Source organism: Cyprinodon variegatus, unplaced genomic scaffold, assembly GCF_000732505.1.
Source record: "Cyprinodon variegatus isolate N-32 unplaced genomic scaffold, C_variegatus-1.0 Scaffold198, whole genome shotgun sequence".
NCBI lineage: Eukaryota > Metazoa > Chordata > Actinopteri > Cyprinodontiformes > Cyprinodontidae > Cyprinodon > Cyprinodon variegatus.
In genome coordinates, this window is record NW_015150651.1 from 492997 (window position 1) to 509083 (window position 16087).

The 16087-nt window shown below is 38.9% G+C and overlaps 1 protein-coding gene across 1 annotated transcript in view; it reads right to left on the reverse strand.

Moving 5' to 3' along the window:
- LOC107087887 (transcriptional regulator ATRX-like) overlaps window positions 1-16087 on the reverse strand; it is a 40052-nt gene that overhangs the window by 5429 nt on the left and 18536 nt on the right. Inside the window, exons 10-20 of the mRNA XM_015379710.1 lie at window positions 11902-11962; window positions 6828-6982; window positions 6532-6708; window positions 6357-6453; window positions 3766-3856; window positions 3501-3689; window positions 3254-3398; window positions 1161-1270; window positions 949-1092; window positions 710-875; window positions 489-626 (exon numbers count right to left, since the gene is read on the reverse strand). Coding sequence (XP_015235196.1) covers window positions 489-626; window positions 710-875; window positions 949-1092; window positions 1161-1270; window positions 3254-3398; window positions 3501-3689; window positions 3766-3856; window positions 6357-6453; window positions 6532-6708; window positions 6828-6982; window positions 11902-11962 — 1473 coding nt within the window. The remainder of the gene's footprint in view (window positions 1-488; window positions 627-709; window positions 876-948; window positions 1093-1160; window positions 1271-3253; window positions 3399-3500; window positions 3690-3765; window positions 3857-6356; window positions 6454-6531; window positions 6709-6827; window positions 6983-11901; window positions 11963-16087) is intronic.

A 16087-nucleotide genomic window follows, 5' to 3' on the forward strand; every position in this document is an offset into this window, starting at 1 on the left:
CCAGAAAATCACATTGTCTGATTTTTAAAGAATTTAAAAATCAGACAATGTGATTTTCTGGATTTTTTTTTCTCATTTTGTCTCTCATAGTTGAGGTATATCTATGATGAAAATTACCGGCCTCTCTCATCTTTTTAAGTGGGAGAACTTGCACTATTGGTGGCTGACTAAATACTTTTTTGCCCCACTGTATAAGAGAGCAAATAGCTAAATTTCTAATTCTAGCCCTTTAGGTGGCAGTAACATGCCTAAAGTGGGTTTGCAACCACGTGGAAGAGAAGGGAGAGGAGCAGCTAGCTTGCAGATTCATGCCGGCAAATAGAAGTTAGACCTTTTTCACAAAAATGTTACAGCAAAAAAGGACTCTGGAAGAACGGAGGACAGACAGATGCTCAACCTAAACCTCTGATAGTTTCAGTGTTCGGCCTCCATAGAACGAGGTTAAAGTTCAACCCGGTCACTGTTTGGACGTGCAGTTGGACACCTACACTCTACCAGGTTGTTCTGCAGAGGGGTGCCCGTCAGAACCACTCTCCTCCGGGTCTTAATGGCGTTCATGGTCTGGGAGATCTTCGAGGTTTCATTGCGAAGGATGTGACCCTCGTCACAAATGACAAAGTCCGGACCTGAGAGAAGAGAAGACAATAGATGAAAAAACGGATGAGACATTAGAGGATGAACCAGAGGGATCGGATCACAATTCCTGAACCTGGATCTACTAAGGCGCTCCTCAGCTTCTGGCGTAGGACTGGAGTGTTCTGCGTCAGGAGGCGGTACATCTCATACCCCATGATCATAACTCCTCCCTCCCTCTGCCACCTCTGCAGAGCGTTGAGTCGGTTCAGATGATCCTTGACCGTGGCCAGTTCTAAAACCTAGAACACATCCTTCTGCTTGTATCATCCAACAGGTGAAAATAATCTGACTTGGCTCGTTGTCTCACCGTACCCGGACTTTATTCTCCCCCAGATTGTGCTGCCATTTCTTGAACTCGCTGACCCAGTTGAGGATCGTGTTGAGCGGACAAACCACCAAGGCGGTTCTGAAGGTCAGCTTTGATGAGAGCAGCACCGTGTTAAGGAACGCCACCACCTGAGGAAACATGACGCTGAGCAGGAAGTCACGATGAGCTGAGAGTCTTTCTTATCTGTGTTCCCTACCTGCAGAGTCTTTCCCAGACCCATGCAGTGTGCCAAGATGCATCCTGATCCGGGGGAAGAGTTGGCCTTCTCCACAGACTCACAGCAGCTGTCCCATATGAACTTCACACCTAAGAGAGGAGAACAGGACAATGTCAGGCCACGCCTCACTGCAAAGAAAAATGGAGGTCAGAACACCGGCAGTGACCTCCAGTCTATTTAGCTCTGGTGTTTAAGGGGAATTGACTAAGACAAAGCTGCGATCTGGGCAGTCTTTTAGTTAGCAATGCGTACAGGCGTACATTGTATACATAGTTTGCTTTTTTTTTTCGGTGCTTGCAGTTTGTACCACATGCCTGAAAAATGGTAACATCTACTCCAACCGCCAACAACAGTAGGGGGAAAGCCCTATGAGGCGACAAGGCCTGAGGCAGCTGCTGCTGGGGATTCCCAGTGACAGCGCACCACCAGTATGCAGAGGTCTGAGTTGCTCAGTAAGAAAAATAATATTTGAAGGCAGGATGGTAATCTGGATGAACTGACTGCACAGATGATGTTTTCAGGTGGACTTTATCACCTAAAAATATATTAATATATATTAAACTACCTTTTACCCACGGATTACATAAAAAATAGCAAAGCCACTCTCTGCCAGCAGAAACATCTGGAAACACTTTACTGGACATCTGACCTTAACCTCTCAGAAGGCTTTTAAAGTGTTTACAAATAATAACTCAGAATGCATAAAAAAAATTACACTGGTAAAATGTTTACCAATATAGACATGTTAGACATTGTTGGAAAGCTTAAATTTTCCACAATTCAACCATCAAGTTAACTTTATGGACATAGCGAGCACCAAAGCACAATTAACACAGATATAGCAGCATGTCAAAATGTACCATGAAATAGCAGCCACAACAAGCAAGCATGTCTTTATAACTGCTGTTCAAAAATACCTATTATTTTGGAGAATAAAAAAAAAAAACTTCTCTTGTTAGAACTGATGCAGCTGGGGCTTGATGCAGCTTGGGTGTTTTACTCACCCAATTTCCATGTATATATTCAGAAACTAGAAGGTGTTAGCTTTCAAATAATGTACCACACATGTAATTTGGGCTTACAGTTCCTAAGCCATTTGCTTTTCTATTCGGGTATGCAAAATAGGGGAGGATTTCCCAAAATAAGGTGGATATTAAAAGGTTATGTGGACAAGCTTTAGAAATGAAGCAGCAGAAGCTTTTTGATGGTCAAAGTGCGTACAGTGTGAATATAGCATTAGAACGACCCTCTGGAGGCAAAAACCTTCAGAGAAATCCATCTTAAAAATAAAAATCTGTCCAATCCGACTGAAATTTAACCAATTAATTAATTTAATTTCCCTTTTGGGATTTATAAAGTATTTTTGAATTGGTTGAATTCATAAAAATGGAAAATAACTCCAGTTTCTAGTTATGCAATGAGACCCATTCTACCAAAGAAAGTATAGTTTTTAAATTAATGCAGCAGTAAGAACTAAAAATACAAGATAATTTTAATATAATTTTTCAAACATTTTTATAATTTTATTTTTTACAGATTTTATATTTTTTCGCTTCTAGCCCAATAAAATTGGTCAACTTGACCAATAAAATGTTGCTTAAAAAAGTTAAATTTGAGAATATAGAATCTGTAAAAAAATTTTTTGAAAGAATAACATATTTATTAAAAAGCGTTTTTTTTAATTCATGGCTTGATTTTTTTTACCTAAATTTCCAATAGGAAAACATTTCCTTTGCAACAATAATGGAACAAAATTCACTCCATTTTTCTAAGCTGTGAAAATGATCTAAAGATTGGTAAAACATTCTATAAATAATCATAGTTCCCTAATATGACCATGCAAGTAAAATTAGTATTCTGGCCCCTAAGACAGAATAATTGCACCCACTGCACTTGAAATAAGATAATAAAGAATGTTTTTTTTTCCTTTTCTAAATTTAAGAATAGTTGCTCTTAGAAATAATATTGGCGCATCATTTAAAGGGGAACACCGTTTTTTTTTTTTTACAATGATTCTGTTTCCCTTATTGAGTGAAAAGGAGTAAAATAATTTATCGTATTGAGAAACTGACCGTCCACCTGGTGAGGCTTCAGGTGCGTCACCAGGTTCCTGTGGACCTGAACCAGCGGCAGCTTGGTCTCCTCATCCTGGTCCAGGACCAGCTTGGTGGTGATGGGACAGTCCACCTGAGACAGTTCATCTGGGATCACTGTTATCTGAACAAGAACAAAGAATCCTCTGGAGAAAAACACTGGTGTTTTCCAGGATGAGCTGCAGCAAAAGGAAAAGCTTTAAGTTTCTAAGGAGACCTGCTGTACCTCTTTCCAGTCCTCCATCTGTTGCACTCTGTCAGCCAGGCGCTTCCGTCTCTCCTCCTCCTCTCTGAGGGCCTCCTGGGTTTCAGCGCGGAGGTTTTCATCCTCGATGATTCTGCGGATCTTTCTGCGTCCTTTAGGGGTTCCTCTACTTTCACTGGTCTCCTCGCCTCCATCCTCTTTGTCGCTCTCCTTGAATCAAAGAACAAAAAGTGAAGTATGACAGAATCTTCTTTTTTCCCCACAAACTACAGACTGAAGCTGCTACCTCTTCAATGCTGGAGTCAGACAACAGAATGCAGAACGGTTGATTCTTTGCTTCCGAACTAAAGGCTAATTCCTCATCTTCTGCTTCAGATCTGGAGCAAAAATAAGACAAATGAATTAAGGGGAAAAAAATAGATAAAGTTCAGTAAAATAAACAAAAAAAATTATTCTAAACTAGTGCAAAATTATCTGAACTATCTTATCTCCGGTAACTTGAAAAGGAAAATAACGAGTAATATTGTCCTAAAATAAGATAATTTGATATCATGCACCTTATATTACATTTATTTTGAACGTAATTTTACTTCACTGGTTATTAAGTTATCTTAGGTTTAATTAAGATAATAAAATAAAATAAAAGGCAAGTTTCAAAAGGTTGTTTTCAGAGCACAGCTGGAGTTGAACAGACGGACCTGGTCCGGTCTGGATAGAGGTGCCAACAAACCAGGTCGGCCTCAAACTGAATTATAATGGATGTCTGGTCACACTGAACCTTCCTAAATGTTTTCTATAAAATAAAATGGATTTTAATGTAATTTCCTCAGACTCAGGATCAGATATATATATAAATCTGATCTAATAAGAAGTAAAAATTCTTTAAACTAATTCAATTTACCCTTAAATTCAGCAGGTAAATAAGATGATCCAACAGATAAATGAGGACTTTTATGATTAAAATAAGATAACTATTATCGAAATGAAATGAATTAAAGGAGTCTTTTTTTATTTTATTTATACAGCTGTTCTGGTTCATTAAGTCAATAGAACTGAGGTCTGGCTCAGAATCGAGCTTTCATGTGCGTTTTGGATTGCTGTCCTGTGTGAACGGCAAGGAGGACGGTCAGTGTCTCTGATCACAGTCAAGCGTGTTACATCAAGCTAGACTAAGGGGTGCCGACCCTGAAGAGAGAACTGGACCAGCCATCCCCACGAGCTGAGGCAGCACCCTGTTAACGCTCTCCTCTCCTGTCCTGTCAGCTTACTAACTGATAAAAGATGGAAAACTTTGGAGATCTTCAGGTTCATCTCAGATTGCCGCATGTTATCGGACAGGACGACCATCCCAAACAGAAACTGCGTTAATGTCTTTTTAATTTCTGTTATTATCCTGCACTGGGACCAGGTCAACACATTTTACACCACCTCCGGTTTGAAGACGTATGGAAAGAAAATAAAATCTTGAACTCAGATTTACTGAAAACTAACAGACTAAAACTTACTGTAGAAACCGATCCTAAAGTGCATTTTAATGTCTTAATCAGCTTATTTTATCTTAAATTGAGTAGGAAAATACAACGATCTGCAATTTTAAAATAAGATAATTACATATTATTAGGGCTGTAACTAACGATTATTTTGCAAATCGATTAATCTTATCGATTTATTTTAGAATAATGGATTATTAATCGGATAGACAAAGATTCCTTAAAAAGATTTTTTCAAAAATTAAACCAGGTAAAAATAAAACTTTTCCACTTGAGCGGTTCTGGATAGAGCAGATTGACAGGCTAAAACATTTCCTTATCTTAAATGCAAAATGTTTATATATTTTAGCTTGAAAAAGTTCAGTTTAGGCAACTGGACCTGAAGCTTCCTAGAAGACGTTTTGCCTCTCATCCAACAGGCTTCTGATCCCCCTAATTCTTTGTTCCACCTCCAGTATGTTAATCTCAGAGCTCCCCACCACTAGTTAGAACTGAAGAAGCCTCTTGGATGAGAGGAGAAACGTCTTCTAGAAAACTTCACATCCAGTTGCCTAAACTGAACCCTTCAAGCTTTACCCTGACCTGGATGACTGAGAATCTTCACATATAGTTGTTTTTACAATCTTGGTATAATTACAGCTGTGAGTGAGTCACTCTGTCAGGCATGTTTTACAGTCTCTATGATAAAGTTAACAATTAATCGATTACTAAATTGGTTGACAATTGTTTCAATAATTGATTAATCAAGTTATTTCAGCCCTACATATTATGCACTTAAAATAAAAGCTCTTTATTTTAAATATAAATCATATTATGCTATTGGAAAGTTATCTTATCAGATCAAATCAAGAGAAAAATCACTTATTTTAAGAAAAAACAAGAACTCTTATACCAGTTTTTGGACGAAGAATCTAAGTGAGCTACTTTGGTTAAAATAAGTGTATTTTCTCTTTATTTGAACAGATAAATGAGTTTATTAACAAAATATGATTTCCGTTTAAAAGAAGAAAAAAATTCTCATTTCAGGAGCATCATATCTAAAATATCGTAAGGATCAAAAACACCCTTTCCATTCCCATCAACCTGCAGATTAAATACACCAACTTTAAGAACATTTCTTTTATTTGTAGGTTTTCTGTGTATATAAATCTAACAAAGTACATGACTGAAATTCCACCTAAAGTTCTTTTCTAAGAAATCTTTTTTGAAAGCCATCATCTGATGATTTAAACCTGCAATCGAGCGTCTGAGACGAGTTTCTAAAAGGTTTGGTAGAAGGAAATATTTTAGCGCAAGAAGCAAAGGTGCAGAAACTTTTTTTTCCTCATTTTTGTGCTTTTTGTTAAAGATGAAAACAATCTGTGGCTGGTGAATAAATTGAAAGTACCTGTGGAGCCCATCGTCAGCAGCCTCTTCGTCTGACTCACTCAGCACCTCGCTCATCTGCATCTCTCCACTACCTTCGCTACAAGTTTCACTCCCAGCTTAACAGGAGATAAAAGCTAAACATTAGAGCAGTCTGACCTTCCTTCTCCTCCTGCTTGTGTTGCATGTTTGCTTACAAAACAGATGTGTCCTTCTGGTCCTTCTACTAATCTTCTCCGTCTCTACTCCCCCCTCAGGTTCTGCCTTGTCATCTGAAGCTCCCTCATCTAATGTGAGTTTGTGGCGGAGCAGATGGTGCCTGGACTTTGGCTCATCAAGTTTGCCGTCTGTGGACTCTGAAACCAGGTCTTCTCCTGCAGCAGAGATACGTTCTATGTGACATCGACCCGTTCAGAGCCCAGGCTGACAGCAAGGAGTCGAGCCAACACTTAAATGAGATGGATTTCTTCTTACAAAAAGCTGAATGACTCACCGTCTTCATTGGCTGGATTCTCCTCAGAGCCTTGGCTCGGTTCGCCGTTGCCCTCTGAATCAGACTGATCCTCCTGAGTTTCCCCTTCAGAAGAAATGTCCTCATCCGAAGAGAGGTTGGCTTTTATTTGGGCCAATAGCAATTGCTTAGCGATTCTTTTAAAAGTAAAACACAAGGAAAAAAGGTGCCTGTAGTTTACTTGGGAATCACTTCAATCATTTCTTACAGATTTAATAGCAGCTGTTTATAAGGAAGATAAAACACAAACAGAAAAATAACGGAGATCTAAACCTGTCTGTGAAGTGATCAAACTAGGAAGTAAGGCAATAATGGAAGCAGAGACATTTTAAAAGTAAATATTTATTACAACAATTAATATTAACAGACAAAACTTTGAGAAGAATCAAAATTATTTTGCATTTTCTGTGCTTTTGAGAAAGACTGTGGATAAAAATGTCTTTTTCATGCTTGTAACAGTTGATTTCCAGGAGAAAAGTCGAGGATTTCTTAATCAATCCACTTCTTGACCTTTTGGAGTTGCAGTGATGTTCAGTTCTGACTAAAGGGGCAGACCACTTCACATCAAACGCAAAGTTAAAAACAAAATAACAATAAAAGAAGAAGAAGGCACAAAACAGCATAACAGAGAAGTTCATTCTGAAAATGTATGTAGAGTAAAATGCCTTGTCTTTTAAACTCCGATGGGAATTAAAACAAAATAAAAGGAGAAAAAAAATCCCGAGAGATTAAAAATTAACAATAAATATATTCGGTTTAGAAATGTAGAAAGTGTTTGGTTCTGGTACAGGAACCCTCAATATGTACAGGAAGTCCAGCAGCGACTGCCAGCTCAGTGGTTTCTGAGACCGACTCTGCTTCAGTTCATCATTAGAATGTTTCATTTTTTGAATGCTGATCGCTCCCATTTCTTTTTCTTTGTCCACATGACTTGAACATGATTAGGATGGATTAGTACAGTACAGTAGTTACAGCAGAGGTGAAAGACGAGCACCATTAGTGTCAACTGAAACAAAAAACACCATCTAAACAGGGAGCAGGGTCAAAGACGACTGGGATTCTACAAAATCCAAAAAATAACCACAAACAAGGTTCACTTTACATTTCTGCTGACCATTTTCATCACTACCACTACAGCTAAAGCAGACTACAGCGTTAAAGGAGGGAGGGGAGGGGGCGATAGGAGCATAATGTCCCAGATTTCCTAACAGCATTGCTTTCACTGCTGTGCTGTCAGAAATTCCAACCTGGAAAAAAAAACACGGAAAAAACAGACATGTTTGTCGTTAAAGGCATGATGGAAATGCTTCACATTTTTTTAAAGTCACGTTTCACAGCCCACTCTCAATTCCCAGATATATACAAAGTTGCCACTAAATTCTGAAGAGAAAAAAAAAGGTCTTAAGCTGCATAACTGCAGGAAACATTAGTTTTTCCAGTTAAGCAGAATTTAGGTCCTCACATTTTAGAATAATGAGATAAAAAAGGTTGTGACTGATTTAAATGGTCAGCAGAAATGTATACTCTGTGTATAGAAAGTGGTTGCAAAACAGGAAAAAAAACACCAGACCAGAGTCAGAATATCCTAGAAACGACTAAAAAAATGGACTAATAATGAGACATGAGGTGATGATGAAAAACCAAAAGAGGAGAGGACGGATCTCTGATTGCTGGGAAATAAAAAGTGGCGATAAGACAAATTATTTAGGATGTCGGGATCAGTTCTACATTACAAATCTAATGAAAAAATCCCATTCTATTAGGTTCTAGCTTCGTTGGTTTTTAAGCGAAAAGTCACGACGCAATGAGCACCGAGGTTATTCCAAAAGCTTTACCCAACAGCAACCTGAGTTATTATCAGCTGGAAATCATGAAGGATGCTGCTGTTATGGGGAAAGTACGAAGGCGGATCCTTTTATTACCAACAGATTTAGGATTTCTTCTGAATCTTGTGATTTTATTCATGACTTTATATTGCATAGATATTTCATTTATAATTCATGTTATATTCATCTAGAATAGATTTCTCAGGATAAATCCCATTTCATAGGTACATTAATATAAGGGGAAAAGTAAAGTACTAACGAGTCTGGGGAGATCCTAAGATGAGCAGAACCCAACCAGCTACAGCAAGAAGACGCTTTGAAAGCTCCTCAGAAGCATCTGTGCCCTGATTGGTCAGAGCTTTCTTTAGAAGGAGAAATACAAGCTAAGATGCAGCAGATTAAAGTTTATGCTGCTCTTCAAATGACTGCTTCTGGATTTTTTTTTATACTTCATTATGAGCTTTAGAGGCAAAGCTGCATGTTTTTAATCTACGTCATTCATAAAAACAGCCTCAAACTTCTGTTTTCACTGCAAGCAGGGATGCTGGAGCTCATTTCAACTAAAGAAGCTAAGGGACCCATTGCTTCCTGTCCAATATGGCCGCCGAGCTATCGGGGGAGGTGCTGGTTTTCCATAGGATTTTTGACAATAAACTAAAGGCACACATAATGGAGACGCACATATCGACATGGCTTTGTCTTCCTGATATGGAGTTCTCGAACGGTTTCTTTCCCTTCACTTCATCATCAGCAGTCTGGCTTAGACTCTGACTTTTATTCCCATTAATGTTCTCAGTCATTCTGCCGAACGCAGGAAGAGTTTAATATGGCGTCTGCCAAAGGTGAACACACACAACAAATACTCCTACGAGCATCTTTATTAGATACATTTGCTTATAAACTGATACTCACACACGTCTAATGTTCTACATGCGAGTACCACAAGGCCCCAATATATCACAAGAAGGCTTATTTCTTTGTGCATGTTGACCCGTTTCTGTGCGCTCCTCCCCACTTTTATCACTTTGAAGGAGTAAACCACCAGACAAAGCAGCCCACCTGTGATTGGCTACTCTTCAGGAAATCCCGCCTCTTGAGGCTGCACTCTTAGCAAAGCCACTTCAGGCCGGCCGCTTCTCCTCAGGAGTTTGTAATCAGTCATTAAATATAACATGGTCTGTGTGAATATTGGATTCTGATTAGTTGATTTGTCCGTTAAAAAGGAAACCTATAAAAAAAAGTTCCAGTCAAATAGCTCCCGTTTCTGCAGGCTCAAACATCAGCTGGACAAGGGAAGCATGTTGACACTGGTTACCTTGGCAACATGCCCCAACCCAACCTGCAACTAACTGTTCCTTGTAAAACATTAAATATGCGTGTGACGAGAGGTTATGAGCATCTGAAATAAAGCTGCTCATAGGAGTATTTATTGCGTGTGTACGTTTGGCAGAATCCTGACGCAGTAATTTATCTGCGAGTACGCTTATGATGCGGTACCGCTCTGTAGTATTACGACTAATAATCACATACAATTATTCTTTTATTGTGGAATCAAAGACAGTCATAGTGAGTAGAAATATAGTAATACTGTAAGATATTTACTGTACTTCGTTCTAGTTAGCTTAGCTAATGTAGCTAATTGCTTTCCCTTACAGATGCACCAAGAGTTGAAGATCCTTCACAAAGCCGTTAAAATACTGATTTTAGGCATCTGTGGATTTCCTCCACTGTATCGACACCCAATTGTTCACTGAATAATTAACTATGTTATGAGAAAGATCCCTGTCAGCCGACAGGTTTTCTTTCTCTACCATCAGCGAGAGCGTCGGCCGCGCAGCTTACCCTCTGAGCTAAAGGGTTGATTCACAGTTTAAAAGGAGGCAGGTCTGCCTTAGATCGCCTCTGCCTAAAGAAACAAAACCCAGAACATGGAGGCTCATCAAACTTGCCCTTGATAACCCTTGAAATTACAGCTTTAAAACACAGCTTGAGATTTATTAGACGTTTATGAAAAGAGAAAACAAAGAAAAGCTCATTCTTAACGCCGTTAAACCAGGATTTAGTTGTTCAGTAAAACAATTAAAACTGATTTGTTTTTTGATTGATGAAACCTAAAAGCTGAAAACTGGTTTTGTTCAACTAAACCCAAACGCTGAGTACGGTCAAGTTTATCTTAAAGGTATGGTGGAGGATGGGCACGCTCTCACACACGTTTAATAAGCGTTCCCTCGTGGGAGTGGATACAGGGTTGTGCATGTGCAAATGTTTTTTTTCTTCAAAAATTCTTTAAAAATCCTCCACTATAACTTTAAGCCGTGTCGTGATCGATGGCTGATCAGACCTTAGAGCAGCATAAACACACCAAGAGCTAAAACCGCCGTCATTCGTGGAGCGTAGAGAAAATAAGGCTTTGGGTCAAAAGAATAAAAAAAAAAAAAAAAAAAAAAAAAATAAGAACCTTTTCTAAAGGTTTATGAGGCGAGAAAGTAAAAGGAACATAAATGGTGAAATTAATGTAGAACAAAAAAAGAGATAAAAACTGGATGAAATCGGTCAAATATTAATTCAGGAGTTCATATTGTTAAAACGTGGAAATCAGAACCGAGATAGAATCAGAACCCAGGTGAAGCATAAAGGTTTTCTTTTTGACCAGACCTATAGCTAAAAACACAATATTTCTCCAATTTTGTTTTCCCAAAAACTCGACACCTACTAAATCCAGATTATATTCTTTTTAAGTGGGTTTCTAAACTCTAAAGGTTTGGAATAATGGTGGATGACATTAAAAACAAAGTCAGACACATTTAGCTTAAATTAGATCACATTGAAAACAAAGGTGAGAGTAAAACAAAGTTCTTCATCTGTTTGGGTTTCTGCTTCAAGGTTGACTGTTAGCAGAAGCCAAGTGGACAGGGAGAGAGTCCAATAAAATATCATTAAAAGGTTTTTACCTCCAAGGATATTTTTCATAAATACAAAATAAAGACATTGAGATAAAAGGTCCCAAAGCGGACATAACGGACAGAACCGTGAAGTTCTTCTGCTAAAATGTATATTTGATTGTTGGGGCTGCGCAGCTACGTCTGGGACGGGTCTGAAAAGAACGCAGCTCAGTTCTAATGACTTTGGTGTTGGCAGCTTTTGCACGGAACCCAGGATTTGAAGGTGCATCCTTTTTTCTACATCTAGACTTTTTTACAAACTTGACTTCCCGGCTTTTAGAACCGTACCTATTTTCAGGATCTTCGTCGTCTTCTGCTGCCCATGAGGGCCCAGACTGCTCCTCATCTCCTTGAAAAAGAAAGAAAAAAAAAAGATACTTTTTTAAGGATTAGGTCTCTATTTATCACATTTACACTACCCTTTTGAAACTGTGCCGAGATAACTGTTAAGTGTTAATGGCAGACACAAACCACAGAGTGCTAAACTGGTACTAGTTCATCAGTATTTCAGCATAACTTACAAAAACAACCCTCTCTAATGTGTACAACGCTTCATCTATGATTTTACTTTAAAGTCCAGATACCAAAGTGAGGACAAGAAAGGTTGATTTGCAGCTGGTGTTACCCCGGTAACGCCAGCTTAAAATCAGAGAGGACGCTGATTTTGGAGCAGGGAACTGAGATAGAATAGATTAAGAGAAGGAAATGTCAGCCCTGGACTGCCACTGTCCAACACACCCGAACAAATAAATGGTTCATTTCTAGGCCCATTTCTAGGGGATAATTTTGCCTTTGGTTTCAGGTGTGTTCCAGGAGGAATGCATGCAAAAGCTGCAGGACAGTGGCGCACAAGGACTGACGCTGCCAACCCCTGGACTAAATACCTCCTACTCACAACATCCTCTAAACAAGTCACTCATGAAATATTCGCCGTGTCGGTGCTGCTAAAAATATTATCTCCATGACCATAGTTTCTGGTTCTAGGAAAATGTCCAAAATGGTAAACTAAAAGAAACATTTTAGCACCTGTTTAATGTAACCATTAAAAAGAGAAAAGGGCTGCCTTTTTTCTTTTATGAATTTTAAAACAAAAATATTTAGTAACTGCCAGCTGGTGGGTTTTTTTCTAACCAAAAATCCAAAGAACTAATCATACGTTGATTCTCGTTTAACATTTGATATCATCGTGCAATTTAATTAAAAGGTAAAAGGAGGAAGAAACAGCAACATCAGCTCTGACTGCCACCCAAAAAATTGGCAGCACATATTGGCCGTTGGTTAGACTGGTGTTAAAATAATCAGTATTTGCCTCAAATAACCCCTATGGCTTGATCTGTGCTAAGAAATAGAGATTGACCAATAAAGATATTATTTTAAGGCCAATTTTGATTACATAAATCTGATCCCCTGTATGGATTAGAGCTTATAATTTTTTCTCTATGGGAGAATTATCCTGCCATAATGCAAGAGCACATAATTTCAATTTGAGAAAAGAATTTCATCTTCTTGCACTCAAAACTTATAATGCTCACACTCAAAACATGCGCTCTCTCTCAAATATTTTCTTCTTGCACTCAAAACTTATAATGCTCACACTCAAAACATGCGCTCTCTCTCAAATATTTTCTTCTTGCACTCAAAACGTATAATGCTCACACTCAAAACATGCGCTCTCTCTCAAATATTTTCTTCTCTCTATAAATATTTTCTCCTCTCGCTTGCCTCCTTCTCTTCGCGCACAAACCGCACTCTGCTTGAGTCTCAGATACGCTCGCAAACCTGTAGGCTCTGCTTGCGTATTTTTTTTTGCTCTCTCTCAGATTGGATCGGATCGTAGCCTAGCAACCTTTCCAGCCAATAGAACAACAGCCTCAGAAATGGTGCGCTTGTCTAACTCTACTGAGTCACCTTATTCAGTAGTTACCTTACCGACAATAAAATGGCTTTTTATTTTAAAGCTATCCATTTTCAGACGTGACGTGAACAGAAAACTCCCGCCTCAGAGTTGCTCGTCAGAAAAAAAAAAAAAGTTTGCTAGTCAGGGCAGATGCTAATTCTGCCTCCAGCAGAAATTAAGTGACTTTTCATTGGTGATTCTTGAATCGCCCTTTATTATTTCCTTTTTTTATTTTCCTGATTGTTGTTGTTTTTCAGCTTCTTATTTTAATAGCTTTTAAATTAAAAAGCCAATTTATTGTCGGTAAGGTTTATCACAGGCACACTCAGTAGAGTTAGACAAGCGCACCCTTTCTGAGGCTGCCGTTCTATTGGCTGGAAAGGTTGCTAGGCGACGATCTGATCCAATCTGAGAGAGAGCAAAAAAAAAATCCGCAAGCAGAGCCTACGGGTTTGCGAGCGTATCTGAGACTCAAGCAGAGCGCGGTTTGTGCGCGAATAGAAGGAGGCAAGCGAGAGGAGAAAATATCTGTGCAAGAAGCATTAAATCTGAGAGAAGAAACAAAGATTTGAGAGAGAAGAGAAAATATTTGAGAGAGAGCGCATGTTTTGAGTGTGAGCATTATAGGTTTTGAGTGCAAGAAGATGAAATTCTTTTCTCAAATTGAAATTATGTGCTTTTGCATTATGGCAGGATAATTCTCCCATATTTCTCCCCCATCTACATGATAAGAATGGCACAATGATTACAAATGTTACAGAGGTGTAAAAAGGGAATAAAAAGGGTAGGCTTCATTTAAAGGTCAAGAAATGGCCGCTGAAAACATTAACGAATCAGTAATTGCATACAAGTCTGGACAGAAAAAAAAAAAACACTACTGTTGGCTGGTCTCTACTATGAAAGACTGCAAAGATCTTTTCACTTCTATCGTATCATACAACAAAATAAGAGTTTGAGTCATTCTATCACACAGAATGCTGTTATAAACCCAATCTGTGGTGCATTATTTTATGAGCAGGAAAAACTTGTATCAATTGCTAGGATTTAAGTTGTGTACGAGTCACAGCAAGTCACAGTCACGCCTACACTTTAGCATGCATTCATGAAGGATGTTAGATGAGCTTTTAATAGGCAATGCCTTTTGGGTTTGTCCAATTTGATGCACAAGCTAGAACCCGGTCAGATGTTAGAGGTTTAACCTGTGACCTAATCACATGGTTTAGATTTTTCTTATTGCTGCATTTCCCCACTTGCAGAGTCCAGAAGTGGTCTTTCCTTCCTGCTCCTTCTCTGTGGCTCCTCCAGAGTTACCAAAATCCAGCTTCTCTAGTTGACTGAAGAGGATTTATTAAAACAATAAGGCTGCTAATTATTTTGGTATCTTTTCAATTAATATTTGGGAAAACTTTCATTTCTTAGCCTACGAACCTTCCAGTCCTTCTCACTGTTCATCTGTTTTTCATCAGCTCGAGCTGATGTCCCTTTCTTTTCTAAATAATATAATAGATCATATGAAGCCTGTTGGTTCTTATGCAGATTCTATCCCTCCTCGGTTGCTTAAAGAGGTACTTGCTACAATTAGACCAAACATTCTGTAAAACTATTAATAGTAGTTTTTAAGCATGTAGTTGTGAATCTTCTTAAAAAGGCAGGCCTCATCTAGGGCTGGTCAATCAATTGCATTTGCCATATAATCGCAATTCACCAAAGTGCAAATTTCAAAACATAGACAATTTCAGTCAATTTTCATTTAAGAATAGTAATAGTGAGTTCACACCGAACGTGTTTTGGATGTCAAAGCATCTGATTTACATGCAAAGTCTATGGGGGACGGTGCTGAGAAGTCCAGCGGCGCGCCCACGAATCAGGTGCAGCGAATCCAAGCGTCTGGTGCAGGAGTTCAGAAATCTTAACTGTTGCCGCTGGATGCCGGGGCGTCAACCAATCAGAAAAGCTGATCCAAGTGTTTAGCAGGAGGCGATATGCTGGAGATCTGGTACTCCGAACAAGAACTGCATATTTTAGTGGGATCATAACCCTGATGAACAGAGGAAGTTTGGAGGTGGAGTTTCTTGCTTAAAATGTCTTAAAACTATTTTTCCAACTCATAAAGTAAATAAAGCCCAGCTGCTCTATAGCTCGAAGCTACAGATCAGTAACCTGACAACAGCCAGATGCATGTCTCGCTCCGCCTAGCTCCTCTCACATACATCTGGGACACCGCTCATTGAAAGTGATTTCCGCAACCGAATTTATGGTCTGGCCAATCAGGACGCAGGGCAGGTGTGTCCTGCATGTGACGTAGTGGAGAAGCGAGTTCTGTAAGTCCTTCGTCTATACTTTTTTGGTTGGCTTCTTTTTTAAAAATAAGTCTGCTGTGCACAATGTTGCCTTTAATCCGCACATTTTCATGGCACAAACAACACTGATCATTTACAGACATTGCGCTGATTCCACTGTTGCTATATCCAAGATGTCGGCTGTCCTGTTTTGTTTTTTTTTCCTGCGTATCTCTCACAGCGTCACGGGTTAGCTTCGGTGTGAGTGGTTGAAATAGCACGTCGATAAAGATGACAG